We start from the raw sequence: 21,100 nt of genomic DNA, 5'->3' as shown, positions 1-21,100 counted from the left end.
GCAGGATGCTCATCTATCCTGACTTTGACCCCCACCTTACCTTGACTTTGACTACCACATCATTCTCTAAATCTGCTCATTATAACCAATATCAAATAACATCAAATTTATCACTCATCTCATCAATTCAACCCTTATAACATATAATATAATGTCATGTTTGCCCACACAATAATGTTTGCTACCATTTTATCTATTAGGGGGCAAAGTGCATAACTTTGAGATTGACTATTGCTAGAGGCACTCAAGTAACAAAATGACATAGACACTTGAGATATTTAATTTGTATTAGAATTTGGATATCCTTCAACATTGATCCTATAATACATCTCGTGTATATAGCTGACTTCATCAAATTTATAGATAATCCTAAAGCAGATTCAAAATCATTAATGCCTGAATTAAGTGCATAACTTTGGACATAATCAATAAATTTTTCTCAAAGATTATGGTGGCGTTTGATTTAGAGATTTAGGAATGAGGGAATGGATTCATTCCCAAACTTTGTATTTGGTTGATGAAAATGGAATCAAGATTTTAGAATGAAACCCAAAAATTTGGGTATGGATGAAACTCACCCCCTCCCTTGGGTTTTGATGGAATGAGAATAAAAATTAAGTTTTTGAACGAAAATACCCTTAATATTTGTTTAATTTTTTTTTTTTTTCATTTCACTCTCTCTCCTTGTTCTCTCTGAGCATATTTTCTCTCTCCTCATTCTATCATCACATTTTCTCTCTTAACATACTTTCTCTCTCCTTATTTTCTCTCATCACATATTCTCTACCATTTGTCCCCAGGGCGTAGCACAGATGGGGAGTGCATGGTTCTGTGGCTGAAAGGTCCAGGGGTCGATCCCCGGGATGTCACTGCCTGGGGTTAACGTCTCCGCTATGCACTTTCCACCTATGTACCTGCATTTACCTCCCTCCATATCCGTGGGACCGGCTCTAGGGGGGCCGCTGATGTGGCGGTTCCACATATTCTCTACCATTTTCTCTTTGTATTCTCTCTCATTATTTTCTCTCTTTTTATTTTCTCCTCATTTTTCATCATACTTTCTCTCTCCTCAATCTCTCTTACCATACTCTCTCTCCATATTTTATCTCATCACACTTTCTCTCTCTTCATTCTCTTCCATCATACTCTCTCTCCTCATTCTCTCTCATCACACATTCTCTATCATTTTCTCTCTGTATTCTCTTTCATCAGACTCTTTCTCTTACTATTTTCTCTCTCTTCATACTCTCCTCATTTTTCATCATACTTTCTCTCTCATCATACTTTCTCTCTCCTCAATCTCTCTTACCAGACTCTCTCTCCATATTTTCTCTTATCACACTTTCTCTCGCTTCATTCTCTTCCATCACACTCTCTCTCCTTATTTTCTCTCATCACACTTTCTCTCTCTTCATTTTTTCCATCACACTTTCTCTCTCATCATATTTTCTCTCCTCAATCTCTCATTTTCTCTCATCATACTTTCTCTTTCTTCATTTTTTCCCATCACTCTTTCTCTCTCAACACACTTTCTCTCTCATCATACTTTTTCTCTTCTCAATCTCTCCTATCACGCTCTCTCTCCTCATTTTCTCTCATCACACTTTCCCTCTCTTCATTTTTTCTCATTACACTTTCTCTCTCAACATTCTCTCTCATCATTCTCTTTCATCATATGTTTCTCTCACATTCAATTTTATCTTTCATCTAATTTTTTCTCTTATTTTCCTCTAAGGGTAAAAAAGAAAATTTAAGTCCATTCCGATTGAAAATATTCAACTAACCAAACATTATTTTTAGAAATGATACCCAAGCTCATATCTATTCCCATCACAATACTATGATACTCATTCACATTCCGATTCCTAGGAGAGAACCAAACGCCACCTAAATGAGTAATTTTGATTTATCTATCTTTTAGATGGTAATTGAAATCCAACCTAAGATTTTAAATTGTATTAGTCTAGAAAATTTTTTTTAACAGAGTATGAATCCTCTTTTATTTTTAAAATAGTCATGAAAATATTCATTTATAAAAATCGAAACATTGCATTATCTCTCTTTTTAAAAATTATAGATACACTTGATCGTTTATGAGGATCCATCTGTGCTTCTTAATTTACCTAATGGCCGATGAAAAATTTTAGTGAAATCGGACCAGACCTGTCAGCTCCACGATTAGCCAAATCGCTGAATACCGGATTACTATTAAAATATATATATATATATGCAAGATATATCATTTTTATTAGTATCATCTTCTCTTTTATTTCTCTACTCGATCAATATATTTATGTTATTTTATCTCTATTTATGAAATTGTAGATTTGAGTTTCTCGTACTGAATGAAAATAACACAGTATTACTGAATGAAAATAACACTTGGAAATAAGGTGTGCAATTAATATTTAAATTATTAAATATACCGTTTTTTTCCTTTCCCAACGATAGGAAAAAATCCACGGCAACAAAGCTATGCGCCTAAACGCATCTGTGACAATAATAGAAGAATTAAATGCATTAAAACTACACCATAGCAAAAAACCAACTGATTAGTCCTTGTCAAGGCGATCCTCCTTAGCTTGTTTGTGGCTCATTACATCCCCAGCTTGCTCTTCACAGAATCAGCAGCCCCCGCCACGGCACCCTTCATCTCCCGGCTCTTCTCCCCCGCCATGTTCATCGCATCGTCAGTTTTTCCTTTAATCGCTTCTGCAGCTTCCCGACCCTTCTCCATCATCCCGCTCATTTTCTCCTGCATTAAACCGGCCATTCCGCCAAGAAATGTAACATCGATTTTTTTTTCTTTAAAAAAAACACGAATCTGAACCTAGCTATCGATCGATAAAACCAAATGATGAACCTCAGCATGGGCTTTGGCTTCGCCAGCTTTGAAGCTAGCGTTGCTTTGGTTGCTTGCCATTGATTCCTCGCGAGTCTGTTTAAATGGATATCTTATTAACTAGGTCGTAGAGTCTGCGTTTGTGTTGGAGGAGACGCGGCCATTCACTGGAATTTATAGAGCGAACCTCTCCACCAGTTTTTCGACGCATGTCCTATCTCCTTCAGTCCATCCAGCACACGCGTCGTATGATCAAATTAGCATTCAACTGGTGGTAGTTAATTAGTTAATAAAAATTGCAAGAAATTTAGGTCAACGAGCTGGATCCGGTTTTAATTCGTAACCGATCGAGTTAGGACACGAGCGATCAAATAATTGCCATAATCATTTTGTATTATCCATATTTATCGACATCACAACTGCGACGCGTGTGCCGTAGCGCGCGGGTCGATCAGTGGAAGCAGGCAGGACATGGCGGAGCAGTTCGCCATATAAATAATGGCGAATCCCGGCGTCTCCTCTAACGCAAACTCCGAGACCTAGCTAGTAATATATCCATACAATTACAAACAAACTCGCGAGGAATCAATATAATGGCAAGCAACCAAGACGATGCTCGCTTCAGAGCTGGCGAAGCTAAAGGCCGCGCTGAGGTTCATTATATTATTTGTTTTTATCGATCGATTGATCGATAGGTTTAGTTAGATTCATGTATTTTTTTATTTTAATTTTTTATCGATGTTATGTTTAGTTTCTTGGTAGAATGGATTATATATTAATGCAGGAGAAAATTAGCGGAATGATGGAGAAAGGTCGGGAAGCGACAGAAGCGATTAAAGGAAAAACGAACGATGCGATGGAGATGGCGGGGGAGAAGAGCCAAGAGATTAAGGGTGCCGCGGCGGGGGCTGCTCATTCTGTGAAGAGCAAGCTGGGGATGGAATGAGCCACAGGCGAGCTAGGAGCCATAATTAATGCGATTTGTTTCCTGCATTTAATTTTTCTTAATTTTATCGATCGCCACAGTTTGAATTTGTTGAGTCCCATCTCTTGTTGCCGTGGATTTTCCCGGAAAACCCCCGTACAACAACTTAAATAATAATTGCTCTCCTTATTTTATTTCTTAAGCATGCAGTGGGACATCAAATCACATAGTAATTCATTCTCAATAATTATAATTTAATAACATAACCATAATTTTTTTTAAACTATATATTCACGCAGATCGACCACGGCATATTTATGATTGATGACTTGTTTCCCTTGTAATATATGTTTAAAGGATAAATTAGGGTTCTACTGAGCTTTTAACATATATAGCATGATAATATACAAAGGAATTAAGGTATGCGTCAAATCGCATCTCCATCTATGGCTTCGTTTTTCAACACAAATATGATGTGAATTAATACTATGATTTCATGGTGTACGTAATTGAGTTCAATTAATCGTATGAAATTAGAGGTAACAAATCTATAATATATTGCATAAATACGCCGCAAATAGATGATCTAATTAAGCAACAAGGTCTCGAATTAAAGGAGGGTTTTGTTTCTACTGGCACAAACATGGAGTTGACCTGTTAGTTGATAATACATCTCCATGATCAAAGCTTTAACTGGTGGTAGTTAATAAATTAAAGATGGATAACAAGTCAAGGAGCTATATCAGGCTTTGGTTCGTAGCCGAGTTGGAGAGCAGTTTGATGAGCTGCTGCCTGGAAAAGGTTTGCATGGTAATAGTTCCTGGAATCAAATCCTGGATTAATGGATTCGTACTGATCAGCTGTTGCTTCTACAATGCTTAGCTGCTGTACCCGTTCTGTATCTGCAATCTGAAACAAGTTCAAGAGTATTACGAGGTTAATTTTAAGTTATTAACCTAATATTTTACATTAAATTAATCACATGACAATGTGATTCTGAATGAAAGATCAGATATATAGTGATTTATCATAATGATCGCGTACAATATGTCGGGTTTCTATTGAAGTTTATTTAAGCAATATTACCTTAGCTCTGAGGTAGATATTGTCATTTTGGAGCTCCATTTCCTGCCATGTTATGTAGAGATCACCAGTTTAAGAGTTCATCAGGAAAAAGAAAATCAAAAACTGAATAGGTAATTAGGTTTAGGAGATGATATTGATCCAAACCCTTTTTTGCATGTACTCAATTTCAGCGAGCAGCAACTCGTGCTTCCAAGTTAAGATGGCAAGGCCACAAGTTAGAACCACTTTGATGAAAAAAGATCATTATGTACAATAAATAATATAATAACTAAAGAGAAGTAGAATTGAAATTCACTAGTTCCAGTAATTACTGGAGCACTGGAACATCCAAAGCAACACCATCATTAACAACAAACATCCAATTCAACTATTTGGGCTTTTCCTGATATTTCTTAACCTATGAAACCTTCCAAGTCCAATTAATTCAAGGTAAACCATATATAATTTATCAATATGTACAAATACACTTGAAGATATGAAGGTATACAACAAGAAACAACGAGCAATTGGGTCTTCACTATTCAGCTGAGAATGGTATACAATTCTGATGAGTAAATTACAACAATTATTAATTAATTATATTGAAATTTTGAATAGGACCTGAGGATGGTTTACTTTTGATTTTATAACTAAGATGGGCAAATAAATAAGGAATTAGAAGGCCTACAAGTGGAAGTTAAGTTGGTTAAAACAAGTCGAAGCAAATATTCACCTTATGGATGCAGAAAGGAATTAAGACTCTTGGATTATCAAATGTTGGGTTATGATTAGAGCATATGAGTAGAATATGAAAGTTGCAGAGATAATGATGTTAAGATGGATGCGTGGCCATATGAGGATAGATAGAATAAAAAATGAAAGCATTAGAGAAAAAGTCAGAGTTGCATCTATTTAGGAAAAATTCCGAGAGACACGTTTAAGATGACACGGGTATGTACTTAGACGATCAATACATGTTCCAATCAGGTAATGTGAAACTATAACAAACATACATGTATATCAAATAAGGAAGAGGAAGATAAAAAAAAGACTTGGTTAACAAGAATAAAATAAAATAAAATTTATTAAAGTATAGATTATGATATAATAGGAGATAGAGCTCAATGGTATAAAAGAATTTATATAACTGATCATACCTCATAGGATAAAATTGGGTTATATTATTATTGGACTAAAAACTATCATCAACACTCTACTCATAATCCCTGAAATTATAGAATAATATTTTAACTAGGAGGAGAGCATTTCAACCCATTTGGTGACATTAATTGTTGACCTCTGTGACTTCTAGATTTTCTTGACTAGTTTTCTTTGACTTAAAAACCCATTATAAGCTCTTCATAGGACTTGTTAAGCAAGGATGCTATCCTATTATCAAACATAATGAATGTCATTAATGGGTGCCTATATTGACGCATAAATATAAGAGAAACAAGTCGAGAATGAAGTGGTAGATGTGGTGCTACATTATACAGCCCAAGATATACTAATACGCGAGCATTTTCATATTACAAGGATTCCACCGAAAAGAGAAAAGGAGGGAAAGGATATATTTAGTGACAAAGAATTTATATTACTTAAAACTATAGGTAAAAATTAAAAGAAAAGATGATCATCAATTTCATGCTTCAATCTTTTAACATTGTTAGCAACTTGATGAAAAGTCACTCTCTCCCTTAAGACTATTCCCAATATTACATTTAACTTCATAAGTATACAGCTCCAAAGATACAGCCTGTTTACACAATGATATAATATTATCGATTTTAGACCTAAATCCTCGTGAATTATTTTTGGATCCTATCCAAAAGGTCTCATACTAATAAAAATATCTTTCATCTCATAAAGTCGTGATCATTTTTATGTATTTCTAATATGAGATTTTGATTGTATCAACAACAATCCTCCCTTTAAACGAAGGACCACCATTATTTTCATGGTTCAGATTTCCCCTCAAACATTCAGTCAATCGAGGTCATTCCTCTCCTCTAAGACTTTTTCACCACTTATAATTCATTCTCCATGATTTTATGTAAGCATTCGATCATTCTTAACCTGTTTGGTCATCATTAATCTGCTTGAATTTTTCATCACATAGGGTTCATTCCTCAGGATTTCTGTCAAGCATCCGGTCACTTTTAACTAGATTGAACTTTTTGCTTAGAGTTCATGTTGGTACCCTAAGGTAGGTTTGATGTGATCAACCAAGTTATGTTAGGTCCTGTTATATTTAACCCTGTGTCTAAGTGTGCAAGAACTTAGGAGCATAGTACATCGAGCAAAAGACGCAGCTAGAGAGAAGGATGGCATGGAAGAGAGCCGACGGACTTGGTGCGTCTGAGGGATGAGGTGCAGTGGAAGAGTACACAGGAAGACGAGAAGGAGACGCATGACGTTTCCAAGGGACGAGAAGCCGGAGTGGAAGCTTGCTCAAGAAGACCGGAAGTTGGGTTCGGGTAAGCCCTATTCCGGATGGTAGAAATCACCCAAATGAGCGGAACCGGAGCGGAAGACCCGAACTGATGCGAGTAGAACCGAAGCAGGAGACCAGGACCAAAAATCAACAAAGGGCTGATTTTTGGACCTAGGGCACCCGGGACCCAATTTTTATCCAATTCAATATGGCATTTGAAAATTACATTGGGGATAGATTTCTATCCCATTCCAAGCGCTTGGAACCCTTCAGGCTCCCCGAGTAGGGCTATATAAGCAGCCCTGATCCCAGAAACTAAGTAGAACAACTGAATAGTCTGAAACAACACTTGTACACTTCCTAGTTCTTGTTTAGTTTTGTTTTGTGAGCTTTGAATGTTGTAAGAGGCTTCTCCACCTGAAGGAAAACTTAGTGTGATTTAACTTGCTTGGATTAACAACCTCTCCGATTGTAACCAAGTAAAATCTCAGTGTCTCTTTCTTTCTAGTTTCTTCTTTATTCTTACTTATGCAAGTATTATTTTAATCAAGCTATAAATCCGAAAATGGTATTTTTGTTTGTTTAATTTGTGTAGGGCCTATTCACCCCCCCCCCCCTCTAACCGGCCGTCAACGGTCCTAACAAGTGGTATTAGAGTGGTTCGCTTCACAAGGACTAACCGTCCAACGAAGCACATGAGACGGTCGGATCGAGCATCCAACCACTGAAGTTCAAGGGGGAATTCGCGAGCTGGAAAAAAAAAATGGAGGTATTCTTTAAAATCGATTTTAAAATATTTTTAATAATGAAATTTGGTTTTGTAGCACCTGAAGGTAAGAAAGAATACCAGTGGACGAAAAAGGAGCAGGCTAATTTTGTGGGAAACAGCAAAGCAGAGTTCCATCTACTAAGCATCCTATCACCATAAGAAGTCAACCGGATCGACGCCTACAACTCAGCAAAAGAGCTTTGGGAGAAGTTCCTTGAGCTACACGAAGGGACGTCCGAAGCAAAGCTCGCGAGACAGGATCTACTAAGGAATCAGCTGAGCAACATAAAATTGGAAGCAGAAGAAAACGTTGCACATCTTCACTCGAGAATGAAGGAACTAATCACCGGACTCACAAATCTCAGAGAAAAGGTAAGCAACCGAGATTCGCTAAGGTACGCGCTTAATCCATTTTCTAGAACTACTGAGTGGGCATCATAAGTAGATGCTTACTATATATCTAAAAATTTAGAATCTATCACCTTAGAAGAAATATTTTCAACACTTGAAGTCCATGAAACGAGATGTGCATATTCGAAGGAGTCGAAGCACAATATTGCCCTCAAGGCGAAGATGGATAAACTACATTGAGAATCCTCTCTCGACGACGAAGAAATGGCGATGATGGTAAATCAATTTAAAAAGTTATTCAAATCTAGAAAATCTAACCATCTGTAGGGTAGAAAGAGAAGAAAAATCATATGCTACCACTGCAATGAAGAAGGGCACATTAAAGACAACTACCCTAAATTGAAGAACAAGGGCAAGGGCAAGAACAAGAAGCCTGTCCAAACGAACAAGCGCAAAAACTTGAAGGTGACGTGAGACGAAACGTCATCTAAATCAGAGATTGAGGCTTTCTCCGGACTTGCGTTAATGGCAAGCCATCAAGCAGATGAACACAAAGCAAGCTCGTTCGAAATGAGCATCAAGAGCATCGATGAAGGGGGAGCTATACCGGAAGAAAGCAGTAGTTCAGGGGGAGCTACGGATAACGGGATTGACAAGGTAAGTCAGGTATGATCTCTTCCTCCCAAAAAATTATTCAAGTTTGTTAGATTACTATCAAAAAACTGTTGCATGTTGGAAAAAGAAAACAATGAATTGAAATTGATTTTAGAAAAATCTTGTTCAGTAGAAGATTTTGATAAATTAAAAAAACAAGTAGAAGACTTGACAAAATGAGCATGCTTAAATGTTAAAACCCAAAATTATAATAGACTAAGCTGGCATTTTAGATTTCATAGGAGCCAAATCAGAAAACTATCTAGAAAAAATGTTCTAAAGAAATTTTTAATTAACTCAATTGGTAGGAACCTATATTGGATTCTAAAAACTTGTATAAAGTAAGTTTAGATTGAACTTAGGGCTTTCAGAGAGTAGATTAAATGTTTAATTTCTTTAAAAGGATTTGTTTAGAAAGTGGTTGTTGTTCCAATAACTAAGAACACCTAGTACCTCGCCACAGCTTAGAAATCAATTAATGAAATAAAATATTTAATTGATTAACTGATAAAGCATTTTATTGTGATTAAATAATGCTTTAAAAAGTTACTTAAATATTTTTTAACTTAACTTAGAAATTTTAATAGAACTTAAAGTTTTTTAAATTTATTTGTCTTACAAAGTTTTTTGAATATATAAAAACTTTGCTTTACCAAATTTTTTTTAAAAAGTTTTTTTAACTATTCAGAGCTTTTGTTAAAAAAAATTAACCCTTATACTTTTGAGGTACACCAATTTTTTTATGTGATCAAACGGGAAGAAGGAAAGATTAAGTCAAGGAGAGATAGCTTAAATTCTTTTACTTTTGCACTTAATTGCAAAATTTATTGCTTTTACTTTATGTTAGTGTACCCTAACTTAACTTGGACTACTCACATCAAAAAAGGGAGAGATTGTTGGTACCCCAAGGTAGTTTTGATGTGATCAACCAAGTTAGGTTACGTCCTGTTATGTTTAACCCTGTGTCTAAGCGTGAAGGAACTTAGAAGCACAGTACGTCGATCAAAAGACGCAGCTAGCGAGAAGGGCGGCATGGGAGAGAGCCGATAGGCTCGGTGCGTCTGAGGGACGATGTGCTGCGAAAGAGTACACGGGCAGACGAGAAGGAGGCACACGATGTTTCTGAGGGACAAAAAGACGGAGCGGAAGCTTGATTGAGAAGGACGGAAGTTAGGTTCGAGCGAGCTCTATTCCGGATAGCAGAAATCACACAAACGAGCGAAATCGGAGCGGAACACGCAGACCGATGCGAGCAGAACCAAAGTAGGAGACCGTGACCAAAAATCAACAAAGGACTGATTTTTGTCCCTAGAGCGCCCAGAACCCGATTTTTATCTAGTTCAACGTCGCATTTGAACATTGCATTGGGGATAGATTTCTATCCTATTCCAGACACCTAGAACCCTTCCAAGCGCCCTGAACAGGGTTATATAAGCAGTCCTACTCCAGAAACTAAGTGAAACAACTGAATAGTCTGAACAACACTTGTACACTTCCTAGTTCTTGTTTAGCTTTGTTTTGTGAGCTTTGAATGCTGTAAGAAGCTTCTCCGCCTGAAAAAGAAATTAGTGCGCTTTAATGTCCTTGGATTAATAACTTCCCCAGTTGTAACCAAGTAAAATTTCGGTATCTCTTTCTTTCTAGTTTTTTCTTTATTCTTACTTATGCAAGTGTTCTTTTAATCAAACTGTAAATCCGAGAAACGTATTTTTGTTTTTTTAATTTATGCAGGAGCTATTCATCTCCCCTCTAGCTGGCCGCGAACGGTCCTAACAATTCACTCCTCTGGAAGCCCTCACCTCCTTCATTCAAAATCACTATTCTACCCACATGACTTGACCTAAATCATGACTCTGATACTACTTGTTATAACTAAAAATATTCACACATCTCTATAATGGTATGCTTTTGTCCACTTTAGACCTAAGTTTTCAGATCTCTTCCATTTTATAATTCATGATTATTTATTTATTTATTTTCTACGTGGAACATTAGTTGTATTTCCAACCATCTCTAGATATAGGAGCATATTAATTTTGAAAAATGATGAATTTTAACACCAAAAACTCTTAGACAGGTGAGGAATAACGAACAAGGGAAATATTATAATTTGAGATTGAGTGATTGAGAAAGGGATCTAGGACTCTTTATGTGATAACTATACAATAAGGCAGTGTGATTGACAATGTAAATACAATATTTCTTCTCTTCTCTCTTCTCATCTAAGAGAAGGGCTTGGTCACAATATCAAATTAATAACAATGTTTACACAATGTCATTTTCGAACTGTACAGACAAGTGTTGTTGGCACCGCTTCCAATGGTTTTTTTTAACATTGTCAATTTTTCCACCCATAATCAATATACCTCTTAAAAATTCTTTAATTTTAGTGTGATATAAATTAATTTCACGCTTACTCAATTTAACATTTATACGTTCATCTAAATGGACTACCCTTTACACAAGCTTATGTCATTATCTCATCTCTCTACAAATAGTCATAGGGTTTACCATATGAGATGCCCAGAATCAACGTATAATTTTTAAAATGTGTTTGATTTAAATTATTATGTATAATTTTAATTATGTGATTACCTATAAATAGTCATGAGATCTACCATATGAGATATCTAAAATCAACGTATAACCTTTAGAATGTGTTTGGTTCAAGTTATCATGTAAAATTTTGGTTATGTGTTTATCTGGTAATCACATAACTAACATTATAGGGAATAAAATATAACCAAATATTATTTGGTTCAACTTAGGTAATGCAACAAAAATTTATTTATTTAAAGATTTTAATGAATAATCTAGTTTAATATTTTATTGTATTACTCTCACAAAATCAACCGTACATAATATTATTATTATTATTATTATTATTATTTTAACTTTATGTTTTTCTCTTTTTTTTTTTATTTTTTTTACGATTTTTTTTTTACTTTTTTATGTTTTTCTTTTGTTTATGTGTTTTTTTACTTTTCCCTTTTTTTTAATCTTTTTTTTACGTTTTTCCTTTTTTTCTTTTGTTTATGTGTTTTTTTTTTACTTTTTCCTTTTTTTAGGTTTTTTACTTTTTATTTTTTTAAAAAAAAATTTTACGTCTTTATTTTTTTAATATTTTTTTCTTTATGTTTTTTTTCATGTTTTTCTCTTATTCAAAGGTATTTTTGGTAAAAAAAAATTGTTAACCTCGGAATCAAGAAAAATCCCAATTTTTCGAGATTTTTTGAATCCGGATTGCATGCCTCTTTTGTTGACGTATCAGACATGGAATATTACTTGGGAATTATTGATTATTTAAATCAAAAAGGATTTTCATTGATAACTTTGAATGGATAACTAAAGTTATCAAGGATAACCTCCAACCAAATGTACCCTTAGAATATTATGTCATTATCTCATCATCAAGTAAGACTCGAGGAGTGAATTTCATAGTTTTTATCATCAATTGAATCATTTTGGATATTATATTTTTAGTTTTTTAAAAAAATGTAGTTTATGATAATCTACTTGTCAAATAATCTATTCATATCCCTATTGATCACTTGACTATGAAAACTAATTTTCAAAATAAAAAAATATATTAAGTGGTTGCAAGCGTTCCTATGGGCCTGAACTTCAAACAAAAAAAAGGAAATGTGCTGTTAATTCCTATTTTTTAGAAAGAACCCATTGCTTCAATTTGTTAGAATGTTGATTTCTAGGTATTAGATAAACCTAGTATAGTAGAGTGTCTAATGACATTATAAAAGAGTTTAACCACTTAGTTATGACACTTGTCTCATTGGTTTTCGTTATACTGATAAATGTTAATCATGAATATAAGATTAATCTTTCTATTGTGTTTTTTTGATAATTCAGATGTTCAAGCTTCACTCAACTAATTTTAGAGGTAGACAACATTCCCTTTATTCATCTATTTGATAAATCAGGAACACAACTTATGCACACTCAAAAATAGATCTTCAAAATATATATCCCATTTGAAATTCAAAATCTGATTCTTTTATTATTCCACTAAGTGCTTTATCACTATCACACCCATGAGAGTAAAAAAAAGCTATAATCTCTCTATCTTGGAACATTAGGGAGTGAGCAAATTATAGAAGCCACAATTTGTCACGAGTATTGCTACAAGAAAGAACTGTGAAGTGGTGTTCCTTCAAGAAACAAAAGCATAGAGCAACGAACATTTCTACAAAACCATTCCGTGTCAAGATGACTCCTTTATTTTTAATGGAGTCTCTAAGGCTTTCAGGGGCATTACAACCAAGTTTCTAGACACAAATGGTTATTGGTTGATGTCCATCCTGGGGAGTTAACCTTCTCTGACACTGTTTAATGCTCAGTCCTACTACTCGATGTTTACAAACGTCAAGGAACCTCAGTCCATGAACTTTTTAAAACATAGCTAACAGAATGTAGATCATAACCTCTAACACCTTCGTTGAAGGGGAATAGGAATTTTCCTTTGTTCATGTGTTTTGAAGGATCTAATTAGAGCTAGACGGCCCAACGTGGGGAAAATGCTCTAATTGAGTTTAATTATTTAAAAAAATTTGATAATGTTTGTTGTTGTGCATTAGAGCATGTTCTTACTTCGCATACTATTTCTTAACACCTTAATGCTTTGACACGAAATTGATAATGTTTGGTTCAGTTACCTTTTTTGATCTTATCCTTGTCATGCTCCTTTCAAGTCGGTTCTCCAACTGCTTGAGCTCTTTTATATTTAGCGTACTTAAAGCATCTCCCAGTAAGTGTCTAAATCAAGAAGTTAATAAACTTCAAATAATTATTGACATAAATCGACATGTCTCTTCTAAATGTCATATATCAAACTACACGTACCTGTTCGCATTTTGTAGAATCTGGATCTGGTGACGGAGTTTAGCAGACTCTTGCTGGAAGTATTGCTGTTGTAGACATGTACATCTTAGAATAGAATAAAATGTAAATATACTGGAATATTTTCCAAAAAATATTATTCATAATTATGAGTGATTTTGACTTCTACTTCCTAAGCATATATACAATTAATATTCATTTGCCAAAAAACAAACAAGTATTTCAGATATCCTCTTTCCTATCTAATTGCTACAAGATCAACAATTTATATATGTACAAGTTCACTTTGGTAAGATATTGAATCATTTTCTAATTATTTATATATATATATGTATGTATTGGCTTACCTGAGAATTGACATCTACAATGCCACCTGAACTTGAACTGTCGCTTGCTTTCTTATACCTTTCAATTGTCGAGTTTATGCTGGAAGAGAATTCATCAATACTTGTACAGAGATTTAGCAAATTGGCACAGAAAGACTTAAAAGCTTTTAGATATCTTAATAAGAAATAATTTGTACACCTAAAGAATATGACATATATGTGTGAAAAAGATAATAATAAAGAATCAAAATTATCTCTTGTTTTGTTTTCCCACTTTTCCACATCTTCCTTGGTAATCAAAATCAAAAGGAATAATGTTTTCATATAACTAGTGGTAACAAAATTAAAATTACTTTTTTTAAGCCTTATCTCCTAAAATAGTTTTAGGCAATTTGATTAATCAAAGAGTGTAATTGATTATAGACAACTAGGGAATAATTGTAATTTTAATTTTTTGGTGTAGTTCTTTGTTGTTTTAATACAATGATTTATAGCCCTCTTCATTGGATCCCTTTTATTTATATTTATATTAATATGTAGAATAAATTGTGACCACTTTGTAGTTTATTGCTAGAATTTCCAATATTTTTCCATAATCATTGGATTGATTTAGTCAAATTTATATAAAATACATATGCCCCACACCAATTGGCCTCTCGATTATTGGGGGAAGGGGTAGATATTACCCCTTGTCCTTTTTTTTCTCACCCCTAATTGTATGTATATAATTACTTTATACACAAGTAATTCAATGACATATAATGTATTTTTTTGTAAATTGTTTCATCCTTTTCTTTCTTAACAAAAGTCTTAAACTATGAAGTTCAAGGATGAAGATCTGCATGGCATCATGATGTAGATGAGGATTGCAAAACAATCTTCTCTAGTGGAAATTTTATGATATGAATATACATTGGTAAGTATATTAATGACCTCATGTTTGTTTATATTTTGATCAAAGATCATTATAGAAATTTTTAAAAGCATGATGCAATCAAACAAGAAGTTAAATTAATAGGTGCAACTAATCGGGATGTAGAATAAAATGATGCTGATTTCAAATTAAAGCAACCAAAGAGTAGTAATTATGGATAACTTGATTTGTTCAATAGGCTCTCCAACTCAAAATTATTATCTACCTTAAAGATGATTCTAAAAATGGATGATTCAATGAATGAATTAACTAATTTTAAGAAGATATTTATAAGATAATGTTAATGTTTTGGAATGAAGAACAATCTTGATTATCATTTTGAAGGATGAATGCGAATTTTCATTGTAAGAGTAAAGAATAAAGTGATCATGGTGATGTAAAAAAAAAGCTACTCTTAACTTCTTAACTAGTTAATATAGTTATCTAAAGCTTATGAATAGATAAGAGATCAAGATCCTTCAAGAAAGTTTCGCCTATCTTTTTAATCAATTGTCAACATAAGGTTAATGCAAGATAGCACCTAGACATTTAGCATTTGGCATCCAGTGCCTTCACTTGTACATATCAAGCTATATGTATCCATGCTTCATCCAATTTTTAGTTAGTTGGTTAACTTCAATTCTAGTCAACATTTTAATTACGACATGACATTTATGCTCACATAAAGCTGTGAATGGAATTGGCTGAAACAGAAGCCAAAGTTGAGGTTTGTCAAAAAGAAACGCAAGTTCACATTAAAAATAATAAGGAAACAAAGTGATCAACTGGTCGTATGACCTGAGAAAACAATAAAACCCTCGTCATCATCACCCAGTACAGATGACATGATAGATAGAGTAATAAACTTGGAATACTTTTGCACAAGAAAAGTAATCAAGTGAAAGGGCCACAGTTGCCCTAGCCATGAAAGACGCCCAAAACCCTAGTATCATAAATAAAGAATATGGTTTTATGTGAAAGTGTTGCATGCAGAGATCAACCCTTAGAGTTGTTTTTTTTTCCAGATGAATTGCAAATGGCAAAGAGTGAACGAGCCATGTATCTGCGGCTGATATAGATTTTATCATAGTTGATTACTAAATATACACACACACACATAAATATAAAACGTATACATATTTATTGATCTATATTTGTATACTCTATTTCAAATATCTAAAAGAAAAGAAATAAGAATTTGACTATGGGAATATAAGAAAGGAAAGTGCAAATGGAAGAGTAGGAGAAAACCCTAGTTTTGTGTCACCATAAATAGCCACAAACCCTGTATATGGACTCGCCTATAGGTATCGAGGAGTGCACCCTTTCCCTCAATGTCCAATTCATTATAATTACTTGCCACATTTCGTTTCCTGTTGCCTGATAATTAAACCTATAGCTAGCAACCAATGAACAAAGATATATTGATGCAAGTAATCTATTATTAGCTTGCAATTTCTACAAGTATTCTTATTCCTAACTCCTGTTGTCTTTATTATGTAACTAAAAACATTAAAAGAATCATGCACAAAACCAGTTAAAATCCCTTCAAAAAAGGAAGGTGGAAAACTTTCCATTTTCTTTGGGTTTAGAACAGTTCTTAAGAAAGAAATGTACACCATCTCATCACCTCCAGTTAGTTAACTATTATTTGAATTTAAGTTGGATAATAAAAGTGAGGGTGCTGGATAATTAAGAAAAAAAGGACATTAAAAAAAAACTAGAGTTTCTCTGAACTAAAGTAAGTAATTAGCAAAACTTACTTGCTATTAGCGTACTCATAGAGTCTGCCTCGGCTGGAGAAGACAATAAGGGCGACCTCAGCATCGCAGAGCACAGAGAGCTCATAAGCTTTCTTCAGCAGTCCATTTCTCCTTTTGCAGAAGGTCACTTGGCGATTCGTAGTGTTCTCGATCCTCTTGATTTCAATCTTTCCTCTTCCCATCTTGTTGTTGATCTCTCCACTATAAGAAAAAAAAGGTTTTCCAGACTTTATTAGTAATTACTGTAACTCAACAACCCTAATTCTTTCAAGTTTTCCAAAAACCATTAATTTGAGCTATGCATATCAAAACTCAAGAAATTGTTAGCCTACTTCCCCTTTCTGATGAAGATCTCAAAGAACATACGTAAGGAAGTCTAGAATTCAATGGAAAATTCCATACAAATAACTATGATCAACCAACATTAGTTACCGTCTATCCATCTCAAATCCCTAAATTGCTTTCTTCTATAAATCCTAGCATATATTTGAAATAAACTACAGAGAAAATTTGACGCTGAAGCAGAAGATTTGGAGTAAAACACTTGATCTGCATTTGAAGAGAAAATTTCAATAAGTTAATTCCTACAAATCGAGTTTCTTCCAGCTCATCGAAAATAAAACAGTCTGACTACAACCTTCAAAGGAAAAAAAAAAAAAAAACTAATTTAAGCTCGGCAGATAGAAACCAAACGCGAGCAATAAAAGCTTCGATCGAACACCTAAAATCCAAGAACGTAACGGAGCCTGATCAGATTAATCAACTTCTTCCTCATTTCGCAGTGTCCTCCTCCTCTCTTTAATGGCAGCTCCCTTTTCGTTTTGCTTTTGCCCACTCGCATGCAACCCCCCTTATCGTGTACCAGCAGTGGCAAATCATGAATTCCATTTTTTTTTTTTGTTCCTCACAACTTTCTGGATTACAAACTAGTTCCCGCGGAACATCATACGCGACGAAAGAGGTAAAGCGTGAGAATAGCGCACCTGGGCCAGACGACATGGCACGTGCCACGCATGTGATTACGGGAGCCGTACGATGGATCAGGTGCATGTTTTTTTGGGTTGCCGAATTGTGGGTAGACCGGAGGCAGCTACTGGGAACGGCCTAATTGGGTTAAAATGGTTCTTTAAATAATTAAATAAACGAAAGAATATTATTTATTTTAAATATAAAAATAAACATGACGTGTGGATTGGGAAAAAAAAAAGCAGTGGACAGTGATTGGACGGCCTAGGATTGGGCAAGTCCAATCACAGACGGGAGTGACATCATTCTTCACTATTAGGACTCATAATTAAGACACACACATGACCCAGTTTCCTGATCATCTAATTCACATCGAGTTTGTGTGGACTTAATAATGTCTTTCCCTACAGCTAGTCAGGAAGTGGATATCGAATAGATTCTCATCTTGTCTCAAGTTCCACATCCCTTTCTGCAGGCTTAGCAACAGATCAGAATCCGTCCATGTGAGAGAATTTGCACCACTTCTGCTAACTTCAACTTCATGTTAGATTTCCTTTTCCTTTTTATCTTCTTCTTCCTCTTCTTCGTGGAGATATGTGCCAATCTCATGCTATCTATGGATGGAAGGGACTGGCCCAAGTGGAGAAGAGACCTGCATGCAAGATATCTTTCTCTCCATGCAAGTTTGTGTACAGGGGCTCCACCATGGCCTAATTCTCAATCCTTGTTATTCATTATTTGCAGTGTGGGGACTGTGCACTGTGCAGCCTGCCATTTAAGGACCTCTCTTTCTTGTACACCAGATGAAAGAGCAGCCCTTACCTGTGAAACTTCTGGGCCGGTTTGATTATGTTTAAGGTTCTCCATCAAGTCAAATATTTATGTAGTTAAAAAGGGGACAAATTATCTTTCAATTTCATTCAACTACTTTCTTTCATGGTTGAAGGTGAGGTGAGGAAATTGGAGTACTGCACCAGACTGCCCAGGAAGTTGGACTGAAAAGTTAATATATAGAGTAAACAGTGATGCGCTATTTCTGTAAAAAGATGTAGTTCAATTTGGTGCTGGTCACCCTAAAGGTTTTGGAGCATTAGATTGGATGGATCTCTATGTATGTTGATGCAGGAGTTTAAAGTATGCGATACAAAACTCACAGTGCCCATTTTACGTAATTGATATATAAGGACAAGATCACAAGGAACCCATATCGTAATGCCCTGATGACCTTTACTAAAACCTTTTAGGACTTTTGGAAAAGTAAAACAAAGTCGGATAACAGAGAAACTTGCAGCGGCGTGAACTTCGCAGTACCACATGCAACATCATGCATGGTCTGCTCGCTGCATACAATAAATAAAATATTTCTTTTGAAAAGATGCATATATCACGTCTCTTCTCTCAACATCGAACTTAGTACTGTAATTGATCGATAATAATAAATCGGGGTAATGGGCCCGCGGTGAAAGTGGAGTTTCTAAGGAATATATCAAACACAAAAGTTCATCCAATCCAATCGCTGGGGCATTGATTATTTGTACCTACAAAGAAGAGAGATCACTTCATTGCCAAACTTAGTTGAGCAACAAATGGACAAGACGAAAGGGAGACAATGGAAAAAGAAGCATGAAAATGGCAATCGTGGTCCTTAGGCAAGATCACACTAAGTGATGGGATCGGATTGGATTGTGTGCATGTGTGTGAGAGAGAGGCATCGGATTCCAAAAATTGGTAGACGTCCCTTGCAAATCCCACCACAATCACCGTAAGTTTGGATTCGGAATTTATTAAATATAAATAAAATATCATTTCTTCCTACAACACTAACAAAGGTGACATTGTTCATCTAGATACATGGCTTGAGATAAAAGCTGGATGAGAGTTTGAAAGCTAGATTAATGATTTCACCTTAGCTTATTTTTACTTCTTGAATTTTTCAATGTGTTTCCTAAATTATAGTACTTGTTCTAGTCAAATACAGTGGATGGTTAATCCATCAGTTAACGAACGTACTGACATGTGCTTTCTTCGGAGGGCGTCAGTGAAAGATCCTGAAAGGCACTCTAAAAGAGGGTTAAATTGACATCGGTAGATCCCGACAGACTACTCCGACATTCAAGTTAGGATTTATTTGAGGTAATATATTGGAAGAAGAAGAAGAAGAAAAATAGGACATGTTAGTTTTTGGTGGTCCCGTGCATCTTTATTTGAGGTAATATATTGGAAGAAGAAGAAGAAGAAGAAGAAGAAAGATAGGACATGGTAGTGTTTGGTGGTCCCGTGCAGCTGGTAAAAGGGAGTGAATTGGCCTGCAAGTAAATTAGAAAGATCTCTCGCTATTTGAACAAAGCAAGGATGCAATATTAATTAAGTAAATATAACATTTAAGAAGCTAGAACAACTTAAAAAGAAATAAGTAAGAAGGATGCAGTATTTTACTTAGTTACAACCTACGTGGTTGTTAATTCAAGACAAATAAGAGTTTACTAAAATTCTCCTTCGTTGAAGACGGAGAAACCTCTTACACTCTTTGATAACTCAGAATAATATTAGGAATTGAATATAAGAGTTGTTGTAATAAATGAAAAAGACCAGAACTCTATTTATAACCCATTAGTTTACTGACGTGGCATCTCCGGGCACCTGGACCCTCTCCCGGTGCCCCGAGTTGTGCAAACTTTATCATTATGCAACCGCTTCGCAATGGCATGAAGATCGAATTTTTCCATGTCCGGCGAATGGATCATTGTTGACGTGGACCTAAAAGTGATCTACAGCAATAGCTCTGCAACGAGATGCTTGTTCGCCGCCTTGGTGGTTCAAGCGCCCGGACTAGGTGGTTCGGGAGCCCAGACGAGCTGGTCCGGGCACCCGGATTAGTCAGCCATATGTTGACCTTCCGACACCTTCTCCGGTCGTTGGTTCCGTCTCTGGTCACTTGGGTGATCCTCTGACCTTCCAGAGTTGAGCTCACCGGAACTCAACTCCGTCTTTCTCCTCGAGCAGTCTTCCGCTCCACCTTCTCATCCCTAGGAAAATGTCACGTGCATCCTTCTCGCTCCACTGACATACTCTTCCACAGCTTCTCGTCGCTCGGATGCACCGAGCTCATCAATTTAATTCCTGTGTTATCCTTCTCGTCCACCTCATTTTTTGCTCGACTTCTTGCATTCTTAAGTCCCTGCACACTCAGACGCAAGACATCAAATACGTAGAGTCTAACTTGACTTGGTTGATCATA

The 21,100-nt window shown here is 35.4% G+C and overlaps 1 protein-coding gene across 1 annotated transcript; it reads right to left on the bottom strand.

Annotated features, from left to right (window-relative positions):
- Positions 1 to 4,496: 4,496 nt before the first annotated feature.
- Positions 4,497 to 17,078, bottom strand: LOC122028970 (agamous-like MADS-box protein AGL11). Its single transcript, XM_042587939.1, has 7 exons — positions 16,897 to 17,078; positions 14,242 to 14,320; positions 13,898 to 13,962; positions 13,711 to 13,810; positions 4,998 to 5,039; positions 4,854 to 4,895; positions 4,497 to 4,676 (listed from the first exon to the last, which is right to left on the bottom strand). Exons 1-7 carry the CDS (start codon positions 17,076 to 17,078, stop codon positions 4,497 to 4,499), a joined length of 690 nt encoding a protein of 229 aa, XP_042443873.1.
- Positions 17,079 to 21,100: the final 4,022 nt, after the last annotated feature.

This window comes from Zingiber officinale, chromosome 10B, assembly GCF_018446385.1.
Source record: "Zingiber officinale cultivar Zhangliang chromosome 10B, Zo_v1.1, whole genome shotgun sequence".
NCBI classification, from domain to species: Eukaryota; Viridiplantae; Streptophyta; class Magnoliopsida; order Zingiberales; family Zingiberaceae; genus Zingiber; species Zingiber officinale.
This window is presented reverse-complemented; position numbering and strand designations above follow the sequence as displayed.